We start from the raw sequence: 23531 nt of genomic DNA, 5'->3' as shown, positions 1-23531 counted from the left end.
GTTTGGCTGGTTGAAAGCACTTCCATTTTTGCACTACAGAACACCAGAAAATAGCAGGTGGTGGCACTGTGCCACGTGCTCAGCCCTGTGGGTATATAGCTAGTATTACTGAAGATGAGCTACAAGGAATCACTTTCACAGTGGCCGTGAAAAGCAGGAGAGATCTCTGGAAAGTAACACAGGCTTCAGGGTATGTTTACATCCTGAGAACCAAAGGAATTTTTGACAGTGTATCATCTGCTGTATGGAGAGTGCCTCTGGAGCTAAGCATCTCCTTGGCTAGGATTCCAATATGACTTGGACTCCACCCTGCTTGCAGCATGTCAAATGTTTCCTCAAAAATCACGTGATGGTAGTGTCTACAGAAGAGATCAGCTTAAATCACAGATGCCAAGTATGCTTCAGAACTGTTGCAAGTTCCTACACAGACCCAGAGGTCTCCAGGACCTATTTCTGTAAGAAAAGAAACTGACACTCAGAATCTATGGGTTCCTATAACAGCTCAGAGGAAGAAGAATGCATCTTCAGTCATTGCCGTGCGCTTGTGCAGTGCCTGTGAGATCCTGTTATGGGGGGGGTGAATGAGAAAGCACCCTCACATCACAAGTTTCAAATGCACAGCCATTAAAGTTCTGCCCAGTGTTTCCTTACGTAACGAATGCACTTGGCTCTGCAAATACCCAGTGCCCAGCAGTAACCTCTGGCTAATAACAAACCAACTGATACAGGCAGCGCACCAACAGAGGAAGGAACAGTGTGACGTTTGGAGAAATATACAAACCCTACACCAGTTACACTCATGCTTCCAGCTTCAGAATTGCTGACATGTGTGATCCTTCACTCAGCAGCCTCTGGGGATATTACAAACACAGCTTGTCAGAAAGACCCTTGCCCCTTTCTGCTCCTCAAGGAATTATTTACAGATCCTCAATGCCTCAGCTCTCTAGGTCAGAATTTACAGAGATCTTTCAGACAGAATGACACGTGATAGAACTCAATTTAAATGGTGCTACTGAAATCGGAGGGGTGAAAAGACCATTCTGACATTTAATAATTTTTAAAGCACTCAGGAGACTTCCAGCTCACTCTGTGTCATTATGTGCCATCATTTCTGAACTAGGAAAGGCCTCAGGAAGCTCAATTCTCTGGGGTATTATAACAGGTCAACTTGCTGTATATTTACTGTAAGCCAGCCCTCCTCACCAGAAAGCTCCCAGACAGTTGCTGAGCGCACAATGACAGTCCCTCAGTGGTCTGCTGGTGTAGGGCCCTATTCCAAATCACAGGAGAACTTCTTACAACAACCTAAGATATTGGAGCTAGTACTTGCTATCTCTTCTGTCTCAACACACATGCTACACATAGCAACTCTATGCCAAAAGCCTTTGGATCATGGTGATTTAAGAGCTCCTTAAAAAAAAAAATCCAGTCTTATGGTGGCCTTGTGTTCCTCTCCCATTCTACAGCAACAGAGCTTCCCGATAGTGGAATGGCATTAACAGACTTCTCTGAAGGGTCTACAGTTATTTTAGACTGGTTTGCTTGCAGTGGATCAGAGGAGATCCGGGGAAGAAGGACCCTATTTAGTTGGGTAAGCAACTTTCTGTTGCAGATGGGTGATCTTTTTACTGGAGAAAAATGGCTCTCAAGGGGCTTTTTCTCCCACCTCTGCTGAATGGCTTTTCTGTTATCCATTTCATCTCAGAGATCACAGTATTCACCCGTGGGCTTCCATGTGACCGTTCAAAACTTGCAGATTTGCTTCTAGCCATCAGCCCAGCAGTCACTTTGGGCTGCAGCTTTTGCTTTCTGAGGATAGTGGCCTTCTCTCTCAAGACCAGATGTGTACCTGACTTTTCAGGTCAGCTTTCTTACATGTCACTACAACTGCACCACTACAGACCTGATGGATAAGTACAACCTGTCAAGCTGAACTAAATCTATCTTTCTTACTCGTTTCCATTTAGGTTCCTCTTTATGTTCACCATTCAGCATTTCTGCCACATGCAGCTGAAGCTCCTAATTTGTATGCCACAAATGCTGCTCTCTGTTTCCATGTCCTTCTCTATCACAGTAAGCTGTGACAAATCTGTTATTGTGCAGCTTCTTTCCACTAACTCCATTTACAGAAACCCAAAGCTTGTTCCATTTTTCAGGCTGCAAAGCCATTGGGCTAAGAAACTTGCCTCCCAGCAATATGCTTTGTGGCAAGCAATATACTCCCATCAGGATGGTACAATTAAACTATGCTGCACAGCAGAGAACAAACTCCCTCCTGCTCTTCAGAATTATTCAGGTTATCATTAAATTCAGTAAAAATGGCTCTGCTGGTATCACTGAAAATTCTATTACTGATCTCCATAGGTAAAGGATTTCACACAGGCTTTTTGTCTGAAGAACTACAGCTGAGACATGGTGTGGCATTTAAAGTCTCCCTTCCTCCCATGCGTGGGCCTGAAACTTAAGACTTTGAAGTGAATCCTCACTCAAGCTGCTCTTCCCACACCTGGGCAGCACAACCTCCCTGTAGAACTGTCACTTGTACAAAAGCTGTCCACAGTCCAGACAGATGCTTGGCACATGCTATGTTGTAAAACTAAGCTGCTGCATTCTTAGATGATGAATATCATACACTCATTGTATGGTTCTAACAACACAAGCTTAATCACATACCAAAGATAAAGCCTGATAAGCACAAAGCCAATTAAACCAAAAGATATTCACTCTGATTTTAGGAGAATCATAGAGTCATAACAAAATGGTTGGATTGGAAGGGACCTAAAACCCATCCAGTTCCAACTTCCTGCCCTGGGTTGGTTGCCCCCCCACCACTCAGGCTGCACAGGGCCCCAATGGATGGCTCTTAAGCACATCCACAGATGGGACATCCACAGCCTCTCTGGGCAGCAGTGCCAGGACCTCACTGCCCTGTCAGTGAAAAATTATCCCCTAACATCTAACCTCATTCCCAGGACCATCGTTTTTACAATTGCTGTTACACAAGCTTATCCTTACTTCCCACTCTAGACAGTGTGGCTAACCAACAGGTAAAATGGAATTTCAAACTGACTGTTTATTTTCTTGAAATATAGATGACTCATAGCCAGTTATCTCTTTCTTCCAGGATGCACAGTCCTGTTAGGAAGGGAATATAATAGCAAGGAAGCAGCTGCTGTATCTTTCCTTTCTATCACAACGTGATTGACAGTCATATGCCCAGTTTCTTCTACAAGTTTGACCAGGCCCACTGAGCACACCGGAGTTCCATCTGATTCAGAATCATAAATGTTGGAAAAGATCTCTAAAATCAGCAAGTCCAACCACAGACCCATCCCCACCATGCCCACTGACCATGTCTCTTAGTGTCACATCTCCACAGTCCTTGAACACCTCCAGGGATGGTGACTCTGCTACCTCCTTGGTAGTCCATTCCAATGCCTCACCACTCCTTCTGAGAAGAAATACTTTCTGACATCCAACTTGAACCTCCCCTGGAGCAACTTGGTCCTTTGTGGTTTTTGTCAGTTGGCTCACACTGGTAGGGGAGGACTCTGGAGTACACCTGATCCTTTGCGCAAAACTGCTCTCTTTCAACTAAATTCTAAGTCACACACTTATCTACCTTAGTTATCCTTCCTATTAGCAACTTATAAGCAAGAACACAAAAAGACTAAGTACTGTATGAGTAATACAAGTTCACTTGCCTAAAAGCATTTCAGTATAATCAGAAGCATTCATCACAATGTAAAAGCAGAGTTTTAACTCTCCTGCTACTGAAAACCAAACCATATTGACCACACCATGACAAGGAGGCACATTCTGAGATTCTTTGTACCAAAGACACTTTTGTAGCATTCATCTGCAGGCAGCAGACGCTTCTCAAACCTGTTTACAGAGCTGGTCCCTCCTTATTGTTCTGACACACACCATTCTTCTCCCTGTAGACAAGGTTACTCATCCGTGCTTGCATAAACAGTCCTATTAAAAACAACAGGTACATTTCCAATGCATAGTGCATAACCATCAAAAGATGGAGGACTCACTCACTTCTACTACATGAAGCATCTGGGACAGCATCATAGAAGCAGACACGCAGCCCCAAACTGGCAAAATAGGAATATTTATCTTATCCTAGACACTGTGATTTGGATAAAGGACATCTTAGCTGCTCCACAAAACTACTGAAAGGATTAGATAGTGCTTGGGTAACTATATTCAGGAATTTTCCCGTAAGTTGCATTGTAGGCAGAAATTACAGCAGGTAAATTGACACATCCAGTTTCCATGACACCATAAGAAAAGAATTAAGTTGCTACTATTCACAACCTAAAAGAAAAATCATTAAGGACAAATTGCTGCTGGCCACCTCAGCATCTTCTGCAGATTTAACTATATTTTGCTTCTGAACATTCAGTAGAATGCAGTAACATGTATGGCATAACAGATGACCACATCCATCCCTTTCTGAACACAAGGTTAAGTGAAAACCAGCTATGCAGCACTTGACTTATTTTGATATTGTTCCAATAATGATATTTTAAAGCACAGTATGCAAAGGGAGGGTTTTTTAAGAACAAGACAGAACAATAAAGCAAAATTACAGTATCCAAAAACCAAGTGTGCTTTTATTTGGCTGTTTGTTGGCTCTTTTCCATTGATGAAACATTTGTTCTGCAGTTGGAAAATGTATCTCCATTGACAATTCCTGAAAAATCCTGCATGTCTGCACACAGTGTGCACGCAGACCTCCCTAGCAGAACAGGCATATACTCACCCAACATGGTAATGCAGTAGCATGCAATACATGAACAAAGACACAAATCAGACAACTAACTCTATTCTTAGCCTCTGCTGCAGGCCAAGCGAATGGCCTTTTCCCCCACCTCTTCTGGGAGTCCATTTAATTATTTATCACAATCTTCCTTTGAAAGGCATTTCTGTAGCATCTTTTTTTTTGAAAGCTCATTCCACATACCATCCAAGCCTCTGCAGCTTTTTCAGCTGGGTTTCCTTTTATTGGATCCTTTGTATACCAAGATAAATTAAAGACAAAAAACATCTGCTGCAATACAAGCAGTATGTTCTTTTCCCTTGCTCTCTCAAAAAAATTCCTGATCCAGCTTACTCCTTTCCTCCAGTAAGAGGATAGTGTTTTTCCTCTCACAGCGTGACTTTTATTACTCTAACTTTTGAAGTATCTGCTAGCAGCACACTGATTTTCTAGGGTTTAATGCAGTCTTTTTGTGCTAATAATACATCTTCTCTACCACTCCAAATGACAGAAAAAGAGGCAAACAACAAAACATGATTCTAATCATCTGAAAGTACAAGAATTCTCAAATGCCACTACCACATTCAGAATTCCTCCTACACTGCCTTTTCTGCTCAGAATTAGCTGGTTAATTAAGGCAACCCGTAGTATGGAACTCCATCTGTCTTGCCCATTCCTTGCTAAGATTTTCAGAAATGATTCTTAGCTTTTGAAAGCCGTTGTGTGGCATATCCCAAAAGATGTCCAGAAAGCACCTTCACCTCCATGAACACAAACCACGATCATTTGTCATCAAGCAGTTGCCCCAGGCCTCAAGAGAACAGCCACAGCTTCATCATATGTTTGGTCCAAAACACCACGGTAGAAGAAAAAAAAAAAATAAAGGTGATTTTTCAGAGCACAGCGTGCTCAAATGCATAGCATTATCCTACACAATTAACTCTGAGAAAGGTGCTCCTTAGCAAGTCAACTTTCCTAGGGGAAATGAAGTTTCCTGAATTGTATGCCCTTTTTGTCAGTTTTAACCAAGCTTACACATCGAGAGCGTATTCTAGGCTTTTAAGATTTAGAAGAAGGACTCTGCTCAGAAATGAATGTTTGATTTGTACTTCCATCATCAGCTTTATAGCTGTCAGAACTGTTATCTTGGAGAGCTGAGCCATAAGTGTTGTAGGAGGTTTTTGGTTAGATACTTCCTTACTGACCACCTTTTTGTCTTGCTGAACAACATCCCTCCTAAGCCAAGGTTTCAAAATGGAAAATCAGTAACAGAAAGCTTCTGAAATCAGAAAAACCTCAAACCCTGATAAAACCTGATTCTGCATCTTAAGATTGGGTTAAAATCATAGAATCAAGGTTGAAAAAAGACCTCTGAGATCACCAAGTCCGACCACCAACCCATCCCATCATGCCCACTGACTATGTCCCTCAGTGCCACATCTCCACAGTTCTTGAACACCTCCAGGGACGGTGACTCCACCACTTCCCTGGGCAGCCTGTGCCACTGCATCACTGCTCTTTCTGAGAAGAAATTTCCCCTATTATTCAGCCTGGCACGACTTGAAGCCATTCCCTCCCATCTCATATTGTGCTGGTAGGAAAAAAGCAACAGAATTCCTCTCAGCTAAAAATAGACGCAGGCAATAAAATGTTTCAAACTGATCTCTGAGAGTCCGCCTGGCAGTCCAAGGAAACAAACATACACTTCTCAGATGTGAATCACTTCCTTTGAAGGCAAACTTTTAAATAGATCAGGGTGCACCTTGTAAGTGCCTGTTCACCAAACACGGAGGCAGTCTAGACGCTATGGTATAGATTGTTCCATTGTAGCCACATAACGTAGGTAAAGTGAGCAAAGTCTGATTTCCAAAGCCAAGATGCTCCAGCACAAAATGAACAGTAGTTGGTGTGATGTTACTCACAAAAGTCCCTGAACCTGCTTCGAGAAGTTCTTGCAATTTTGATGAAGAAAGGGGACAGGGAGTCTCCTGCCCAGTCCCAAAAAGATAGATTTTGGAAACTAATTCCTTAGGGAAAATTTTAACTCATTTTCTTAAGCAAAACTGAGGTAAGTTTTTCAAACAAACTTACCTTTCCTGTTCCAAATGCTTTTGTTTATCCCCTGCCTGACATTTTACTCTCTCCTCCTCGCTGCTCATCTGTTTTTTTCTCCTCAACTACTTGCATCTCCCCTTACACAAGTTCCAGCATTGGCTTACATCTACGTAGGAGAAATGGACATTGGTTTTCATCAGTATATTTGGAATTAGCATGAACAACCCGCACAGCTTCTTTGCCAGCAAAAGTCTCGTTTGTATGCTGCCTCTTTCACATTCAATATTCAAATGATGTTTGTAAATTAGAGAGCAACATCAGGAAACATCTTTAATGGGCACGCTTAAGAGCAACATGCATGATTCTTCCTGAAAATGCAAATCAAAAGCAGGAGTACAATTTTGGCAATAAGAACTACATGGGAAATACTGGCTTTAGCTCTTTTTGGTATGGAGGAATGTGGTTCCTGTTGCCCTTGCTTTCTTATTTTGGAAAAAGAAAATAAAAAGAGTTTAAATGAAATCTAACAGAAATAGAAAAACATCAAGCAACTTCTCACAGGGACCTACTGTTGAAATGCTGCTGAATCCATGCCAGAGAATGGCAAACAAAGGTTTCATGATAAATATGATCCATAACATTCACATCCCATGTTCCCTCTCAGCAGACAGAGCTATGTACTACAACAGAAGAGAAGAACCACAGCTGGAGTGCTACACGCACAGTAGCTCACGTGGTAACTTCAGTACCATCTCATCAGGAAGCCATTACGAACTATCACTGTGCCCAGTATATTCAAAGAAAAACAGGTCTGAAGAGTCCATTGACAGTTGGACGAGATGATCTTAGTGGTCTTTTCCAACCGTAATGTTTCTGTGATTCTTAGACCATAGCACTGCAGGAATATGCCACCAGGAGAAGAGAGCTATATTTAGAATCCTTCTGTAAACAAAACCGCAGATGGTGAAAATTGTTTTCTTGCTGAAGAGGCTGCCAGCACATTGTGTGCCCTTGGAAGGGCACAGTTCCTGATGCACACAAGCTCCAGCTGATCTGCTGCCCAACACAACTCCATTTAAGCACTGCGAAGCACAGAGGAACAATGCCAAGGCATTGTCTGCCATTGCACATGGGACATGCCAACAGGCCAATCACAGGACCAGAGGTTTAAAGAACACCCCAACCGTGACTAGCAGATAGTTCTTAGTTCTTTACATTTTAACTGTGAATGTCAACACATCTGGAGGAATGCCAAAAGCAAACCTACAGAGGGATGCACTGACGGCATAAGCCGGTTTCAATCTGAGCTTTTTCAAGGGTTTCAGGATTTTCAGAATCAAATTTAAACCCTTGGCCAGAATATATACTCAAAGGCAGTAATTATGACAGCTTACAAAGCCCAACCCTTGAAATAGATGGATTGCCCTTTTGGGTTGGCAGTGGGCTGCCAAGCTCCTTTCCTACAGCTCTCTGCAGCAACAAATTGAGAAAGAACAGCTGGGAGAAAGCTCTCAAGCCATTTTGGAGTACGTAGATATAAGCTAGCTACATAGATATCAGTACAATCCAAATACAAAACAAGGCCCTAAAATAAACCTGTACACCAGCCATCTAGTCCACTTTAAAGATTTGTCTTGCTTTGTTCATCCTTCCACTGAAGAAACAGAAGATTAATCACATGATACACTTATTTTCCTTGCAGGTTTTGGTGAATCTCCACAGCCATGTTCTCTGCAACTGGGGTGAATATTGGAAAAGCAGATGGATATGGGTTTGGGAGAAGAAAGACAAATTCCTCCTGTGACTTTCATTAAGAATCTTGTTATAGGATGATGCATCGCAGCATGTTTGTTTTAAATTGCTCAAAGTCCTTGGTAAATTTAGACTACATAAAGCACCCATTAAGACAGTTTATTTATTTGTGGTAATTTGTTTACACTCAGGAAAAAAACTATTATTTTCTCTATCAGCTGGTTAACAAGAGAATGAGAGTCACACTCAGCAGGCAAAGCTGTTCTTTAAAATAGAAACGCGTTTTTCTTTTGTCCAAAGCTTTCTTGGCATTCCAGCAAGCAGCAAGAAGAAGAAATTACTGTAACTAATAGGCATAACAATCCTGCAAACAGCCTACAAGAAACTACAGGCATTCAATCTGACAAAATAGCAGAACTGAGCAATCTCACCATCCCACTGGAAATTAAAGAAGATAGGTAAGACTTGTGCTGCTTTTGGAAAAATGCCACAGAGCGACTTTAGTACAGATTAAAAATCACGAAGTGCTATCACGAAACTAATTGTTCCTGATCTGAATGTGTCAAGCATGTGTGTTACTAAAAATGTTCTGCCTTTTCCCCCCTTCCTTCTGTTGAGCACAGTTTGATCTCACTAGACAATCCAGAAAACCAAACAAACTTCAGATCAGTATAAACTTTGTCCTTCGTTGCTATTACTCCAGCTTTTAGCATCCAGGTTTAATTATTTTAACCATAAGTTTACCTGAAACTCACACCTACTGTGTTCCACAAGTGACAGCATTTCCACACTGCAAGCATCTCTTTGCTATTCCACATCATTCATGTACACATACTACAGGGACAGTCACGTGAACTCATTAGTTTTCATTTTGTGTTCCTTCTTTTTAAACAACCAGGTTAATTCTATAGACTCTAATGGACAATGAAAAGCCATATGCAGAATGGTTTAATGAATATGGGAAGTTGCTTCTGAGGAAGAAAACATGCTGGCCAAAAGCTGGTTACCAAGAAGAACGTGCTTTTATATGGCTAAGAGTAACTTGGCTGGTCAGGGCTGGGCTTTGAAGTTAGCAGCAGTCCAAGTATTCATGAGTCAATGGGACCTTCCTTCAGAGCCAAGCTTGCCTGCTGACAGCTGAACAGAGCAAAATAACTACAAAATCAATGACTAAACAACATTCAGCACAGTTGGAATTCCTAACTACAGTCAAGCTAAACACAAGTTGCTTATAACCATGGAATCACAGAATGGTTTGGGCTGGAAGGGACCTTAAATGTCATCCCATTCCATCCCTCCTCCACAGGCAAGAACACCTCTCACAGCATCAGGTTGTCCAAACCAACTTCTCTGTAAAAATATCCATCAAATGATGGTATTTACTTACAGAAGTTATTTGGCCAAATAAAGCTACAGCCAGCGTGGATGTGAAATTAGCCCGTGATTTTCAGGCTCAAATCAAAAGAAACAGAATAAATACTAAGCTTGGAAAACTGATTGTTATATTTTTTTTCCTTTGTATTCTAAATTGGTGCCAGCAGTAAGAAAACCATTTTGATTTAAGCCTTAATAATACTTGAAATCTCTTTAACTCCATTTTGATTTACTCTGGTTTGTTAAAAAAAAAAAAAAAACACCTTTCAGTTGCACGGTCCTCCCCTATAAACACCCTGCTGTAACTTTCTGTATACTTTTTGGCTATGCTATAGCTACTTGAGTGTTTCCTGTGCTGGATTTAGTGACTTGCAAATTTCTCCTTTTGCTTTTCTGTAGCTCTTGTGGAAGTAGATCCCAACAGCAGAACTGGAGAGAAATTACTACACCTATGATCAGTAGTGTTCAGAACTGTTAAAAATAAACTACACCCTGCTCACGAAGAACATTAAAAAAAGCCTACTGAATTCTGCAGCTGTTAAGCACGTTTTATACTACAACAAAAAGCCCTTTGGTCTCTGCACTTCCTCCTCCTGCTGTCACTGCTTCAGCTCCCTTTTTTTTTTTTTTCCTGCTCTCATTAAACCAAACAGGGTTTTTTCGTCATTGTGGAGCACCAACTTCATTTCAAGCCTGTCCCATGGTGGGTGCAGGCACTATTGTATTTGGGCAGGCAGTGAGCTAACATTTGCTATGTTCCAGCCAGGTTTCTGCTTTCATTTCTCTGAGCAGATCCATCCCCTGGCTTCTTTTTCCTCTGTGCAATTCAAAAGAGCTAGCTTTATTTAGCTCCTTCTTCAAAGGAAAAGCAGAAAGAGTAGAAACTCTTTGTTTTCACTGACCATTTTGGGTCTCCTGATGCATCTCATGACAACACACGCAGTCATCTTTGAATATCATTTGCTCTTAGACTTCACAGTTATGTCTATCTGTCCAGTAAAAAGGAGTTTCAAGTCCCAGACACATTCAGTGACTGATCCTAGGTCCAGAATAAGTCTGTGGCAGGTTTAGAATCTAAACCCACACGTCCCAGGCATCTTTTCTACTAGCGTGTGGGGAAAAAAAAACAAAAGAGAAACACAGAATTGGACAGCAGCTATGGAACATATAACACACAAGGAAGCTTACTTTTTAATTATGATGAAAGCGTTAGTCAATACTCCTCTGGGGCAGTAGCTGCAGGAAAGTACCTTCTCACTACTACTGAATCATTATTATTCAATATATACACAGCTTCACTACGTCCAGTGTTTACAGGAATGAACAGTGCCACAAGTGATCCACAGGAGAGCTTTGCTAGCCCAAGAAGTGGTGAACAAAGCCCTTCACACCACAGTTCACCTGGTGTGATAGAATCATTAATGTTTGAAAAGATTTCTAAGGTCACTAAGTCCAACATTCAACCCATTCCCACCATGTCGGTCAGACCTTTCTTCTGCTGCCCAGTAAAGACCAGATATCAATACCCGCCAAGTACCTACTTCTAAATTTAGTACAAGACTTCAGTGTTTTCAGGATTTAGCTCCAAGTTTAGCTATTTTTGATTACTCGTGAGTGTATGAGCTTTCTATCTTTCATGCCAGCAATATTTTCCATAAAGGCAAGTCTAGATCTAATGCTTGTTGATCTAGAAATAAGCATTACTTATTCTTTTTGGAATTTCAAAGTATATTCATCCTATTAGAAAATGGAGCTCTCACCTTCTCTGAGTCAAGTGATCTATCTGAGGTGACTGTCCTGGAAAATCAAACCGTTTTTTTCAGCAGACAAAAGTCAGCATTTGTCTTTGTGCCTAAGTCAACCGCTGAAGTCCCATACCCCTGAAGCTCACTTTATCTCTCGTGAGGCCTGTTCTCAGAATGGAATATAAACAACCCAATGTGTCCCAGCCAAACTGCTATAAGGCATCGTTAAAAACCATCTCTATTGCAGCAGCTCCCACAGACTGTAGTAAAATATTAAAATCAATAACTTGATTTCATGACAAAATTCAGGGCTATTAGTATGTCCCATGCAGCTGTTGCTTTTTCCAGACTAAAATGTAGATTAAATTACACATGCTATGATTTTTCTATGCATTTTCACACCTGTGACAGCAATCCCACCAAAGACAAAAGAAGTAACAGATTCTGCTCTTACATAAACACAACCACACCGTAAGACAAAGCTCATACCTGTCACCTGTGGACTATAATCAATGGGATTTGCCCTTTTGAAATTTGAAATTTGCACGTCCTCCCACACTGATTACAACCTCAGTCCCAGCAGAGATAACGCTCTTTCAGACCTTGTTGCTGTCCCTCTTTTTACTGCAGATGTACATGGGCCTTGACCTCTTACCCGAGTGCCCTCATGAAGAGGAAAACACATCCAAGGAAGCACGCTTGAGAAAACAGACCAACTCCTCTCTTCTTTTACCTTGTTCCAAGGGAGGTTCTGACCCATTTAACCACCACCCTTCACTGCGTGAGACAGTGACCCGTGTCCCACACAGCCAAGAAATCTGGGAATTATCATCCAGTTTTTATTTACGAACCTTAGGAAGAAGAAAAGAACTCCAGTAGCAGCCAGCTGTGACAGAGGGGAACGACAGCCTCTTTCCATGACCCACCCCACCCACACTCTCATTTAAGTGGCAGCATATCAGTTACAACATAAATTAACTGTCAGAGTGGGTTAGCAGATTATTAAGCACTGAGAAGCAGCCTAGCCTATAAAGTCAAGAGTAAAACCCAGAAGAAAAGGAGGACAGAGAGCTGGGGCTGGGTTTAGAATGTAACCCCTTGCACTGCCTGGGGGTCACCTTCCTGCCTGGACCCACCAGGAAGCTGAGCCCTGCTGGACAGTGTTGCCAGAAGTCACCAGGGCGTAGTGAGGATGTGGCACAGTGATCAGGGAAACATCCGCACCAGCTCTGAGATGAAAAGCTACAAAAATGCATTGTCTGCTGGACCTCTTGTACTCAAATAAGGCTGGCTCTTGAGTCTGAAACTCAAGAAACTGCCAAGATAAGTGGTGGAGTCACTACCCCTGGAGATGCGGCACTGAAGGACATGGTCAATGGGCACGGTGGGGATGCGTTAGTGGTTGAAGCTGGTGATGTTAGAGGCTGTTTCCAACCTTAATGGTTCCACAGTTCTATGATATTTTTAGTACTCATTTGTGATTATTGTACCTAGAAATGGCATTCTGTCTTACACCACTACCAGTCACACCCATAAGCTTCCAGCAAAGTTAAATTATTTTCTTCTTGAGAGATTACAAAAGCCTACTGAAGGTTGTGTCTACACACTAAGCCAAATCCAACTATACAGTTTATCAGACAGTCCAGTTAAAGGCATCTGTACCCTGCAGTAAGTGTCTCAGCTTGGTCCATTGTAACCTACACATTTACAGCATGTGTAAGCATGGTTCAACTGAAACCAGTTCCAAGTAAATTTCTGAGGATCTTATTACACAAAATTCTCATGGGAAAAGGCATATCTGAAAAAAAAAAAAAGGTATAAAATTTGGAAAAGACATTTCAATTGTGACAATCCATAATGAAAAGTAGTAACAGGTCAGCAGAAGGTTCTCAAGTGGTAAAAAATCACCATGTGCTTGAAAATAGTGGTTGAGGTAGGATTCAAAAATACATCCTTGACATGCAGTGCTTTGTCAATTTTGTTCAACTTGAAGGATTAAATACTTTCATGTTGGTTTAAAGTCTCCATGTTCAGCTATTTGTCCAAAAGGCGTCAAAATTTAACTGAGCAAAGAGAACAAATGATCCCTGAAAAGATAACCAAAGTAGAGAAAACCTTTAGCATTGTTTGGGAGACAGTAACAAAGTCAGAAAGTTAATTCAGTTCCGTAAAATTCTGGGAAGAGTGGAAGTTCACGTGTAATGTGTATAAGATTGATCGGACACACAGAGCTCTAAATCTTGGCAGAAAGCACAAGCACGTACATCTCTGAAGGAAAGCAGGGCTATAACTAGGGATTAAGGCTGGCACGTAATGAAGGAAATAGAAACTGAGCAAACTTTCCAGCATTCATACCCTCCCCTTGAATTCTTGCCCACAGTCATTCAGCATATATATATATATATTTATATATTTAAGTTACACAAAGATATTAAGAAACAGACAAAGCAGGGAACTTTCTAGTGAACCAATAAAAGGAGTTCTTATGGGAAAGATGGAGAAAACCTTAACTTCGATCATTCATAAGCTGCAAGTGTACTCATGTGGCTCGATGGCACTCCTGGGATTTTGCTGCTTTGATTCCACAGCACAGTTCTGTAATGTGACATTAACACTGACTGTGTCACAAAGTACACGCATTTGTGTTTCCTCCATATGTCCCAGTAAACTAAAGTCACATGTGGTAAGACATAGTTACTCCAGCGCGTACAATTGTGTGGGACTGCTAGCATCATGTACTTGGGATGCAAGAATGCAATAGGGATCAGAGGAAGAAATCATGAAATTTTTGGTCAACTCCTTCATAACCAACATAGGATGAGGCTAAAAGAGAAGGGAAGGCATACTCAGTTCATAACATTGTTTGCAATAACGGCATACTCAGTTCACAACCAATTAGTCTGTATTTCAAAATGTTCAGTTTCCAGGGAATATTGAGCTGAAAAACCCGACGCATTGTTGGGGATGTCCCATTCCTGGAGACATTCAAGGCCAGGCTGGATGTGGCTCTGGGCAGCCTAGTCTAGTGGTTGGCAACCCTGCACATAGCAGGGAGGTTGAAACTGGATGACCATTGTGGTCCTTTTCAACCCAGGACATTCTATGATCCTATGATTTATCTTTCATTCAGTCTGAAAACAGAATACTACTGAAGGCCATTCAGGAACATCATTCATTCACTGACCCTGCACAAAAACAGATTTCAGCTCTTTTCACTAATAACTTAGTTTAGATGTCTTGAGATGCTGAAGCAAAATTCAAAGCATAGTTTGTTAAAATTAATGGCAATTGCATGGAAAATGAGAGCAAGCAACATCTTAACAGACACAACTGTCTCTGGGAGCAGAGACTTCAGGCATTCAAAACAAGGTATTAAGAAGTTGCTGTCCTGAGAAGACTGATACTTACACAGCCCATTAAAGAGATCTGAGCACCAGGAAGTTTCCTTTGATGTCAATGGCGGCTGCCAGATGCAAGGCACTTCTGAAAAACAAGTCAGCACAGCACTTTGACCTCTGGCCATCTTCTCAAGTGGTCTGTTCTGTTAAAAACTGCTATTTCAGAGAGAGAGCCTTGCAGCTAAACAGCTATTCAGGTTTTTAGGAGGAATTTGCAAACAAGACTATTGGCCAAGGAAGAAAAAAGCAATTCATTTGTCAGGAACTACTGGAGCTGTAGTAAGAAAAGTAGTACTACAGCGGTACAGCGGATACCTGGATTTCTGAGCAACAGATGTACTTGGACTTTCACCACAAAACTAACCGTTTCTTGATGTTGATCCATTCTTTTAACTTCTCATAATCAGTCTTCCAAGAGGTTATTTCCTCAAGTAGATTACAGTCTCAGTGCTCCCCTGCCGCTCTCCTTGGGACTAAAACTCTCTATGACTGAGGTTCAAACCAAAAATTTCATGGAAGAGGAATTCACCCATAGCTGAGGTAGAGCCATATAGAAGGAATATTTCCAAGACAGGGAAGCAGTGAAGTATGCTGTTGCTACCGCTCTCTAGGTGTTTACATATTGGGACTGTGTATTTGCTAGTAGCACGCAGCCATCTTGGGTCTGCGGACTTCCCCTACCTGCCAAGAGATGTAATCAAATACCATGTTCTTCCTAGCTGTTAGCGAGTAGCTTTACAGCTCTTTCCTGTGCTTCCTTACAATCAATGCAGATTTACATAGAACAGAGGTCTGTGCTGGGCAAATGCAAACACACCAAATTACTCATAGAAGGGCTGCGGCAAGGTGTCACTACAAAGCACATGGTGACTAAGCCAGAGAAAGGCTATGTTGACGTGTTGCCAAGTAGTGGGTTAGACAAACAAAGCAAAACTTCAGAGCACAGTTTGCTGGTGCTCCCAAGAACAGAAATGCCATCTTGAAAGGCAATTTTCATGGTTCACAAATTGCCTGGTGGGCTGCCTCCAGCAGCAGGAAAGCTGTTCCTTTGCTCTTGTGGAGAAGGGGTAGGTGTGCCATTCTCTTTCCTAGCAATAACTGTTCAGGAGAGAGATTCTTTTCACAGCCTACACAGTGAGAGGGAGAAATAAACAGAGCTTGCTGCTAAACAATAAGCAAATAAACAATTCCAAGTATCTTGCCTTGGCTTTATTTATTATTGATACAACAGCTGAAATCAACATAGCAGGAATAAATATCACTTCTTTCCAACAAAGCTATACCACGGCAATGTGTAGCTTCTCAAGGGAAGTACATCAGACAGCAGCAAAACAACAGGGCTTGGCAATGCAGATTCCCAAGCAAGCTGGGACTGCTCTTTAACCAATCTGCCTGCAGGGGAATGCATCAGAACAGTAAGATATATCAGCAAGCACCTGACAGCTCAAGACATCGGAAAGCTTCTTTCAGTCAAAGCTACTCATCTGTGAGAGGCTGCCAGCTAGTAAAACCAGATGAATGTGCTGGGATGCCATCAAGGTTTAACTGGAAATGCGTTGTTTAGTAAAGACAACCAGATAGAATCCCTTCAATGCAACTTTCTCATCTAATTCATCTCCTACCTCTACCTTTGGAACAAAAAGCACTACAATTTCTCTTCTCTGAGGGTCATACCTACATTCCAAGACCACCTCCTCTTGGGGAGTTCAGTAACAACTTCATACATTGCAGAAAAATTTCAAAGAGGTGCAGTTGTTTTAGAGTAATCATGAATCCAAAGCCACTGAGCTGCTGCTTACTGTGATTGTTTTGATTTGCAACTTTCCCTATGAACAACAAGCCAGGCCAGCAACAGAATTTAGGATTCCCTCTCTTTCCACTATCTCAGCCTCGTCCAGTCCCTGGCTTATTGTTGTTCCAATATTCAGGTCTACGCAGCTCTCTGAGGTCCTGCCAAAGGAATGCAAACTTTTCTAGTTTTTGTTAACACGTTACTATATGCCACTTGCAAATTCTGCCTTCTTGCTTTCTACACTTTCTGCTCAATACAGTAACAGATAAATAATAGTTGCTAAGCTTGCCTCCTGTATCTTATGTCATACAAAACCACTTGAATTTGGATCTGCATCCCACTGCAACGCAACACAAGATAAGCAGGAAAGACATAGCATGGAGAAATGCAAACAACACTGCTTATAGGCCTGAAATTGATAACCACTCAGAGCTGTCTCCTATTCAAGATTACTTTAGGCAGACTTATCCAAGACCATGCCTGTTAAAGTAATTTTCTTTATTAAAGTAGCTGTAGTACTATTGCAGTACTATTTGGTCAATCATTGGAACAGTTTGCCTGGGGAAGTGATAAATGCCTCCACGGATGGGGACTCTAAGAGACATGTGGTAAGGCACTAAGGGATATGGTTCACCAGTACAACTCGGTAGGCCAGGTTGATAGTTAGACTTTAGCTCAGAGGTGGTTCTATGATTCCTGGGTTAAAGAAAGCTCAAACTGCATTTTTGGTATTGTCAGAATTAAGCTAGATATCTCAAGTGATTCCTATAGAAAACACTTAAAGGCTACATGAGTGAAATCAAGAAATATACATTTCATTGCTTTCAGAGAAGGACTCTCCCATTACTTTCTCAGAATGAGCTGTTAGAACATAGCAATCTCTCTCTGCTGTTATTCACTCAAAAATCATTCTCTGAAGGTATGCCCTTTTAAAATCAGTAATAGCAGTATAAGCTCCCTCTGGACTGTAGCAATTAACTGCATTTCTTCCCAGAAACGTAGAGTCATCGAGGAGGGAATGGGCTCCAGAGAATATCTTAATCAGTTGGACTAGGGAAAGCTTAACCTAAGCTATAGACTCAATAGATTCAATAGATTATATTGAGTGCAATACCCCCCTCCCCCCTTTTTTTTGTGTGTGTGTGTTGTTGTTGTTCCTTCTACATAGACTTATGTCTGCATTCCCCCTATGGTAGTTTTGATCATCTGTTACAGTTAGCAGATCTGGAATTATGTATCCTGCTGTGCAGAGCTATATATAACCTGTAGGCCAACTGCCAATGCTTCCTCTGAAGGTGATCCAAACAGGATGTATACATAAACTGTTGGGCACGGTTTGGAGTCAGGTGATGAGTCCGCAATGGGCAAATTACTGTGCTGGATACAAATCCTCACGTCCAGACCTGTCAACACATCCATGCTTCTGCTCTATGGACTGAGATATACTAAAATAATCACAGGACTTACTCCCAAGTTTGAAAAGCAGAGTAAAACTAATCATGAAAGCAGTATTTTATACGACTTCAGCCAGAACAAAACCAAACAGCATTACACTGTGCACTACAATGCCTATTTGCTGTGCAGTTAACATGATTAAAGTCTTCATTTTTAAGAGCCTTTATTCTAAAAGGCTTACAGCTCAGGCATCCCACAGATCTCTGGTACACCATCTGTCCCTTCAGTACAGCTCTGTTTCCAAAGACAAACAAGAGGTGACAGAGCAAATCCTATAAACAATAAAGTTAATAATATAATGCAGTCAGTACAGGTAACAACAGCTTCAGTGGTGTACCCCATTTTCTTAATTCAAATGTGTTATACCAGTACACAGTCCTCCTTGAAAAGAAAATAAAGATCCTCAAGCATTCAGACTTGGAAGAGTTTTAGACAAGTAGTACTCTTTCTCCATACCAGAAAAGCTTTTTATGATGCATTTTTAAGTTCTAATTCTTTGCCTTATAGACACTGCTTCAGAAATCAATTTAACATATCACGAGCACTCCCCAGATTGGTAACAGACTGTGGAAAGCAGATGTTTTTCTGCTACAGTCCTTTGGGCACATGGCAGACGAAAACTTTTCCAGTGAGTCACATTTTCACAAACATCAAATTCTTCTGTTGTGCTTGGAAATGAGGCAAAACAGTGGTGACCCTTGGCAGACTTCTCCCTCCCACCCACACCCCATGAACAATCCAGGGAGATGCAGCCAACCCAGGAGACATGCTGTTTATTTACATGTGTCACAGCTGTATTTCAGGCCCTGCTTTCTGCTTACAACAAGCCTTCATTCCCTCCAGAGATGAAGATTCTCTCTTCCATCTCCATTTCTCACCTGTCAAGTGAAAAAAGTAATTCAAATTCACAGGTCTAAGGTCAGAGGTACCCCCAGGGATCCAGAACACTTTCTATAGACTGCTACTTTGATCTGGTGACAGTTAACTTCACTGTTCATGAAGGGGTTTGACTTATTCTCAACCACGAGCCTCAAGACCTTTGGAAAGGTCCCTTGCATTGGGCCAAGCCACATTTTCATTTTAATACCTTGCTTCCAGTGGCACCCAATGGGTTGACTAGAAAGGAAGGGCAGAGTATTAGAACACCAAGTGCTTAGAGAGTAGTTTATCCCCAGGGAGACCTTGAAACTTACAGGAATCTCATCCAGTCTCACATTGACTACTTATGCTTTTTAACACTCATTGCACTAATACCAGAAATCCCCCTCACGCATTAGTGCCATAGAATGGCTTAAGTTGGAAGGGATCTTAAAGATCATCAAGCTCAAACACATTAGTTCAGAAATTCTAACAGTAACAGTTGGATACAACAAGTTGGATACAACAGCATCTTGAGAAGACCTGTCTTTGCCCAGACACTTCCAAAGGAGAGCCTGAAGAGATTTAATTGAACTTTAACGCTGTACTGTACTACATCTTGAAAATATGAATGAACCATTATTTGACCTGATTTCTTATCATTTGCAACATTTTTCTTAAACACTTCCCCAAAAGTTCAAGCTTAGAGGTTCACTGTTATTTCCCCTGTTCATGTACAGTTGAAACTGTAGATTTCAATAAGGTAATGAAATCTGTTCACAGAGCTACTGCCAAGAAGAGGTAACTGAACTTTCAGAAGGGCAGATGCAACACACCTTCACTTGATTTTTAACCATTTGACATAAGCCTGAATTTCCAAGACTCTAGAAGGAAAATTTCTGTCAGCTTCAAGAAGTAAGGAAAATAAAGCTCTGGAAATACCTCAGGACATCATAGCATATTTCCTCTGTAAGGGGGGAAAAATTTCCTATACTGTATTAATATATATTCTGATGCTTTAATTATTGGAAGTGAATGTGAAAGTGAATTTGAAAATACTTTAACAAAGCTGATCTTCAGCTGCTGACACACGGGAAAAAAAAAAAAAAAACAACACGAGCACCACAGAAACCTCAATTCTTCCCAGCTAAGATACAACTCATTTGTCTTTCCATTCCAGAAAACTTAGAGTCAGTGCTTCCTGGAGTGGCTCCTTCTGGAAAAGTGAAAAAAACATGGCAATGTCTATTCCTCTGCTTTACAGAACTGATATTTACAGTTTGTTTTAGAGTTTTCTCCAGCCCAGATTTTAATGACTCAAAAGATTGAGGCTTCCACTGTTTTTTCTCAAGAAATTATTCACACTTTTTCCCATCACATGAACAAGTTTCTCCTCTTGCTCAATCTCATCCTGTTTTAACTCTTCTTATCAACAGCTGAATTCCTTGCTGTCCCTGCTCATTGTGAAAGCCACACTACACACTTCCCCATCCAGCTGCATTATTCGATGGAATCACCACAGGATGGTTTGGGTTGGAAGGGAACTTAAAACCCACTTGGCTTCAACCCCCAGGGAGCTGGTTGCCCCTACCAGATCAGGGTACCTAGGACTCCATCCAACCTGGCCTTGAGCACCTCCAGGGATGGGGCATCCACATCTTCTCTGACCAGCCTGTGCCAGTGCCCCACAGCCCTTTAACTAGACTCAGTGTAAGACTGACTGCTGAAATCATAATTCCAAATAAAGTCAGCATTCCGCACCGACAGAAAAGGTACTATGAAACTTCGGTAAGTTCATGAGAGCATCTTTTCTTAGTTCAGTGTCTAAAGTCTTGTTTAAAAATGCAACAAAAGTCAAAGCCTCAAACAAATCCTGTTCCTCAGAAAGTGATGTTGACTGTCACCACAGTGTGACACTGACAATTGCTCACATCCCCCAGGATACAGCACTATTAGACATGTTGTGATCAGGCAGTTGACTTGGGAAGGGTACTACCAATCATTTCTGCTTAACAGAATCAACCTATTATGCATTCTAAAAGATGAAATTCAGCTGGTATTTCCCACTGAGCAGGGTTGCTTTGTTTTGCTTTTTTTTTTTGTCTACACTAGCCAAAGAAATGCAAGGGCTCTAGGCTAAAATATGTCAACTCAAAGAGCTGAATGGGGCTCAGACAGTGATTGTCATCCCCCTTGTATCCTCCCCCTTCATACCAGGAATATCTTATTTCCTCAGTCACAGAATTAGAAGTCAACAAACAGAAGGGGTAACATGAAGTGACAGGAACAGATCATAGAAAGTGAGCCAGAAGACAGCAGCAGTTGGAAGTTCCCATTTGGAAGGTTGGAAAGAAAGCTCATCAAGATACTGCCAGGCTGTAATCCAACTGTTAAATAACATCTTCAGAAAAGCATGTTGGTTCTATAGTTGAAAACACCAATTTCAGGATCTGGTAAGTTGTTCTCCATTTGTTACTCTGATGTCATCACTATAAAACACTGGGAAAATAGCTCACTAACTTTGAGCTGGTGGGACTCCTGAGTAACCAATAACCCCAACACAGACTACCCAAGACAAGAGAAGTGCATTCAGTTCCTTTGCCTTTCAATTGCACTGTCTGCAGACAAAAGCATTGAATGAATCCTCACTATTCAGTTAGATCTTAAGGGTGCATTCAGTTGCCCAACACATGGTAACTCTCCATAGTACAGCTGGCAAAATCTCTGGAGATGTAAGTACCCACACCAACTCCAGCTCAAAACTCCTCTTCACCCAGAGTGTCATCTCATGTTTCTGAATAGGTTCAATGCTATAGCACCAATTTTCATTCCATTTCATATTTTTACCACCTTGGAGAAGTTCACATTGTATTTCTTCTGAAGAAGATTAAGGGATCAAATATAAACTACTCATTACAAGTCTCTAAAGCTAATCTAGGATAACACCTGAGGACAGTCTAACCATTTTCCAAGTTGTTCATACTTCAGTTTCTGTCCCAACAGCACAGCAACAGCATCTTCAAGGTTATAACTTCATGCTTTCTGCCTAGTGTAAAGCCTCTGCTCTGCAAAGGCCAGTAAGCTCAGGCTTCGTTTAATTCATCTTAATAGTCCCACTGAGATGAATAAGAAAAAGGAGCATATAGACTTAAATGCTTTGCTGAATTGAGGCCAAGGCCTCCCAAACCATTTTAACCACAGCAGACAGAAATGGGAGTCTCAATCTTTAACTCTTTAGCTTTGTATCATATTACAAAGTCCTCTGATTCCAGACCCCTTCTTCTGAACTGGAACCAAAAAGCAGATACAGTCTTACCCAGAAAACAAAGTTTATGGCTTGTACAGAGTTTTCCCCACATCTTGTGCCATTTCACATCATCTTTCCTTTAGTTTATCTGATATTCTAACATCTGAAAGTCAACACCACTTCCTTATTGGAACAACAAAAGTAGGAAACCAACACCTTAGCACCAGCATCACCAACTCCCTCCACAACCAGACTTCTACATCAAGCCAACTGTAAATACTTTATCATTTTCTTCAGAGAAGCAACAGTCTGTAACATCAATATAGATTATCGTTAATTGTTGTAGAAACTCTGGATGTCATCCTGCCCCTTGGGCATGTTGACCATACCCCTTGGTATGGTACGACAGCTTGGTGTCAACCACAAACTTGCTGAAGGTGTACTCAATCCCACTGTTGGCGTCATTGATGAAGATGTTAAAGAGCACTAGCCCCAGTACTGGCCCCATTTGTCACTGATCTCCATCCAGACGTTGAGCCATAAGGTAAGGAAAGTTTCCCTCCACTTATCCAATTTGGAGACTGGAATGAACCACCTGAAATATGCTCAGCTTGCCTGTATCCACAAGCAGAGTTTGTTGCATAACCTGGATGAGGTATTTAGGCAGGAAGAGCACTGGTACCTGAAATGCTGCTGATCCCATCACTGACGTTTAGCTCCCAATCTGGGGAGCTGGGAGGAAACTGGAGGATAAGTTAGAGCATAAAGACAAGCAGGATCAGAGGACAAGACAAGACAATCAGTAAGTACATGTTTCCTTTTTTGCTCATCTGTGGTTCAAACATATTGCTCAAGAGAAGGGAAAGATGGCTAAAGGGTTAATCCAGTGAAGCAACATATCCACACATTCATACTTGCCTTCAGGATCACATACCTGAAAATGAAGGCCCTTTCACAGTAATAGATGAGATTTATTATTTAAAACCCTCTTACTCAGGAGAGAAAACACCTCTCTGGTGTCTTCATTGTGAAATCATGAAGTAGCATACACTTTGTGCAACTCACTTACTTAGAAAGGAATAGG

The 23531-nt window shown here is 41.4% G+C and overlaps 1 protein-coding gene across 6 annotated transcripts in view; it reads right to left on the bottom strand.

Moving 5' to 3' along the window:
• The window catches only part of RASGEF1B (RasGEF domain family member 1B), a 129384-nt gene that overhangs the window by 42130 nt on the left and 63723 nt on the right, over positions 1-23531 (bottom strand). For 2 of the 6 annotated variants that reach the window (XM_046941296.1, XM_025149792.3), the window contains exon 3: positions 15106-15180. The exons of the other annotated variants lie outside the window; for them this stretch is intronic. In XM_046941296.1, the coding sequence (XP_046797252.1) occupies positions 15106-15114 (9 nt within the window). In that variant the 5' untranslated portion in view covers positions 15115-15180. The remainder of the gene's footprint in view (positions 1-15105; positions 15181-23531) is intronic. 6 annotated transcript variants of the gene reach the window in all.

Source organism: Gallus gallus, chromosome 4 (genome assembly GCF_016699485.2).
Source record: "Gallus gallus isolate bGalGal1 chromosome 4, bGalGal1.mat.broiler.GRCg7b, whole genome shotgun sequence".
Classification (NCBI taxonomy): Eukaryota; Metazoa; Chordata; class Aves; order Galliformes; family Phasianidae; genus Gallus; species Gallus gallus.
This window is presented reverse-complemented; position numbering and strand designations above follow the sequence as displayed.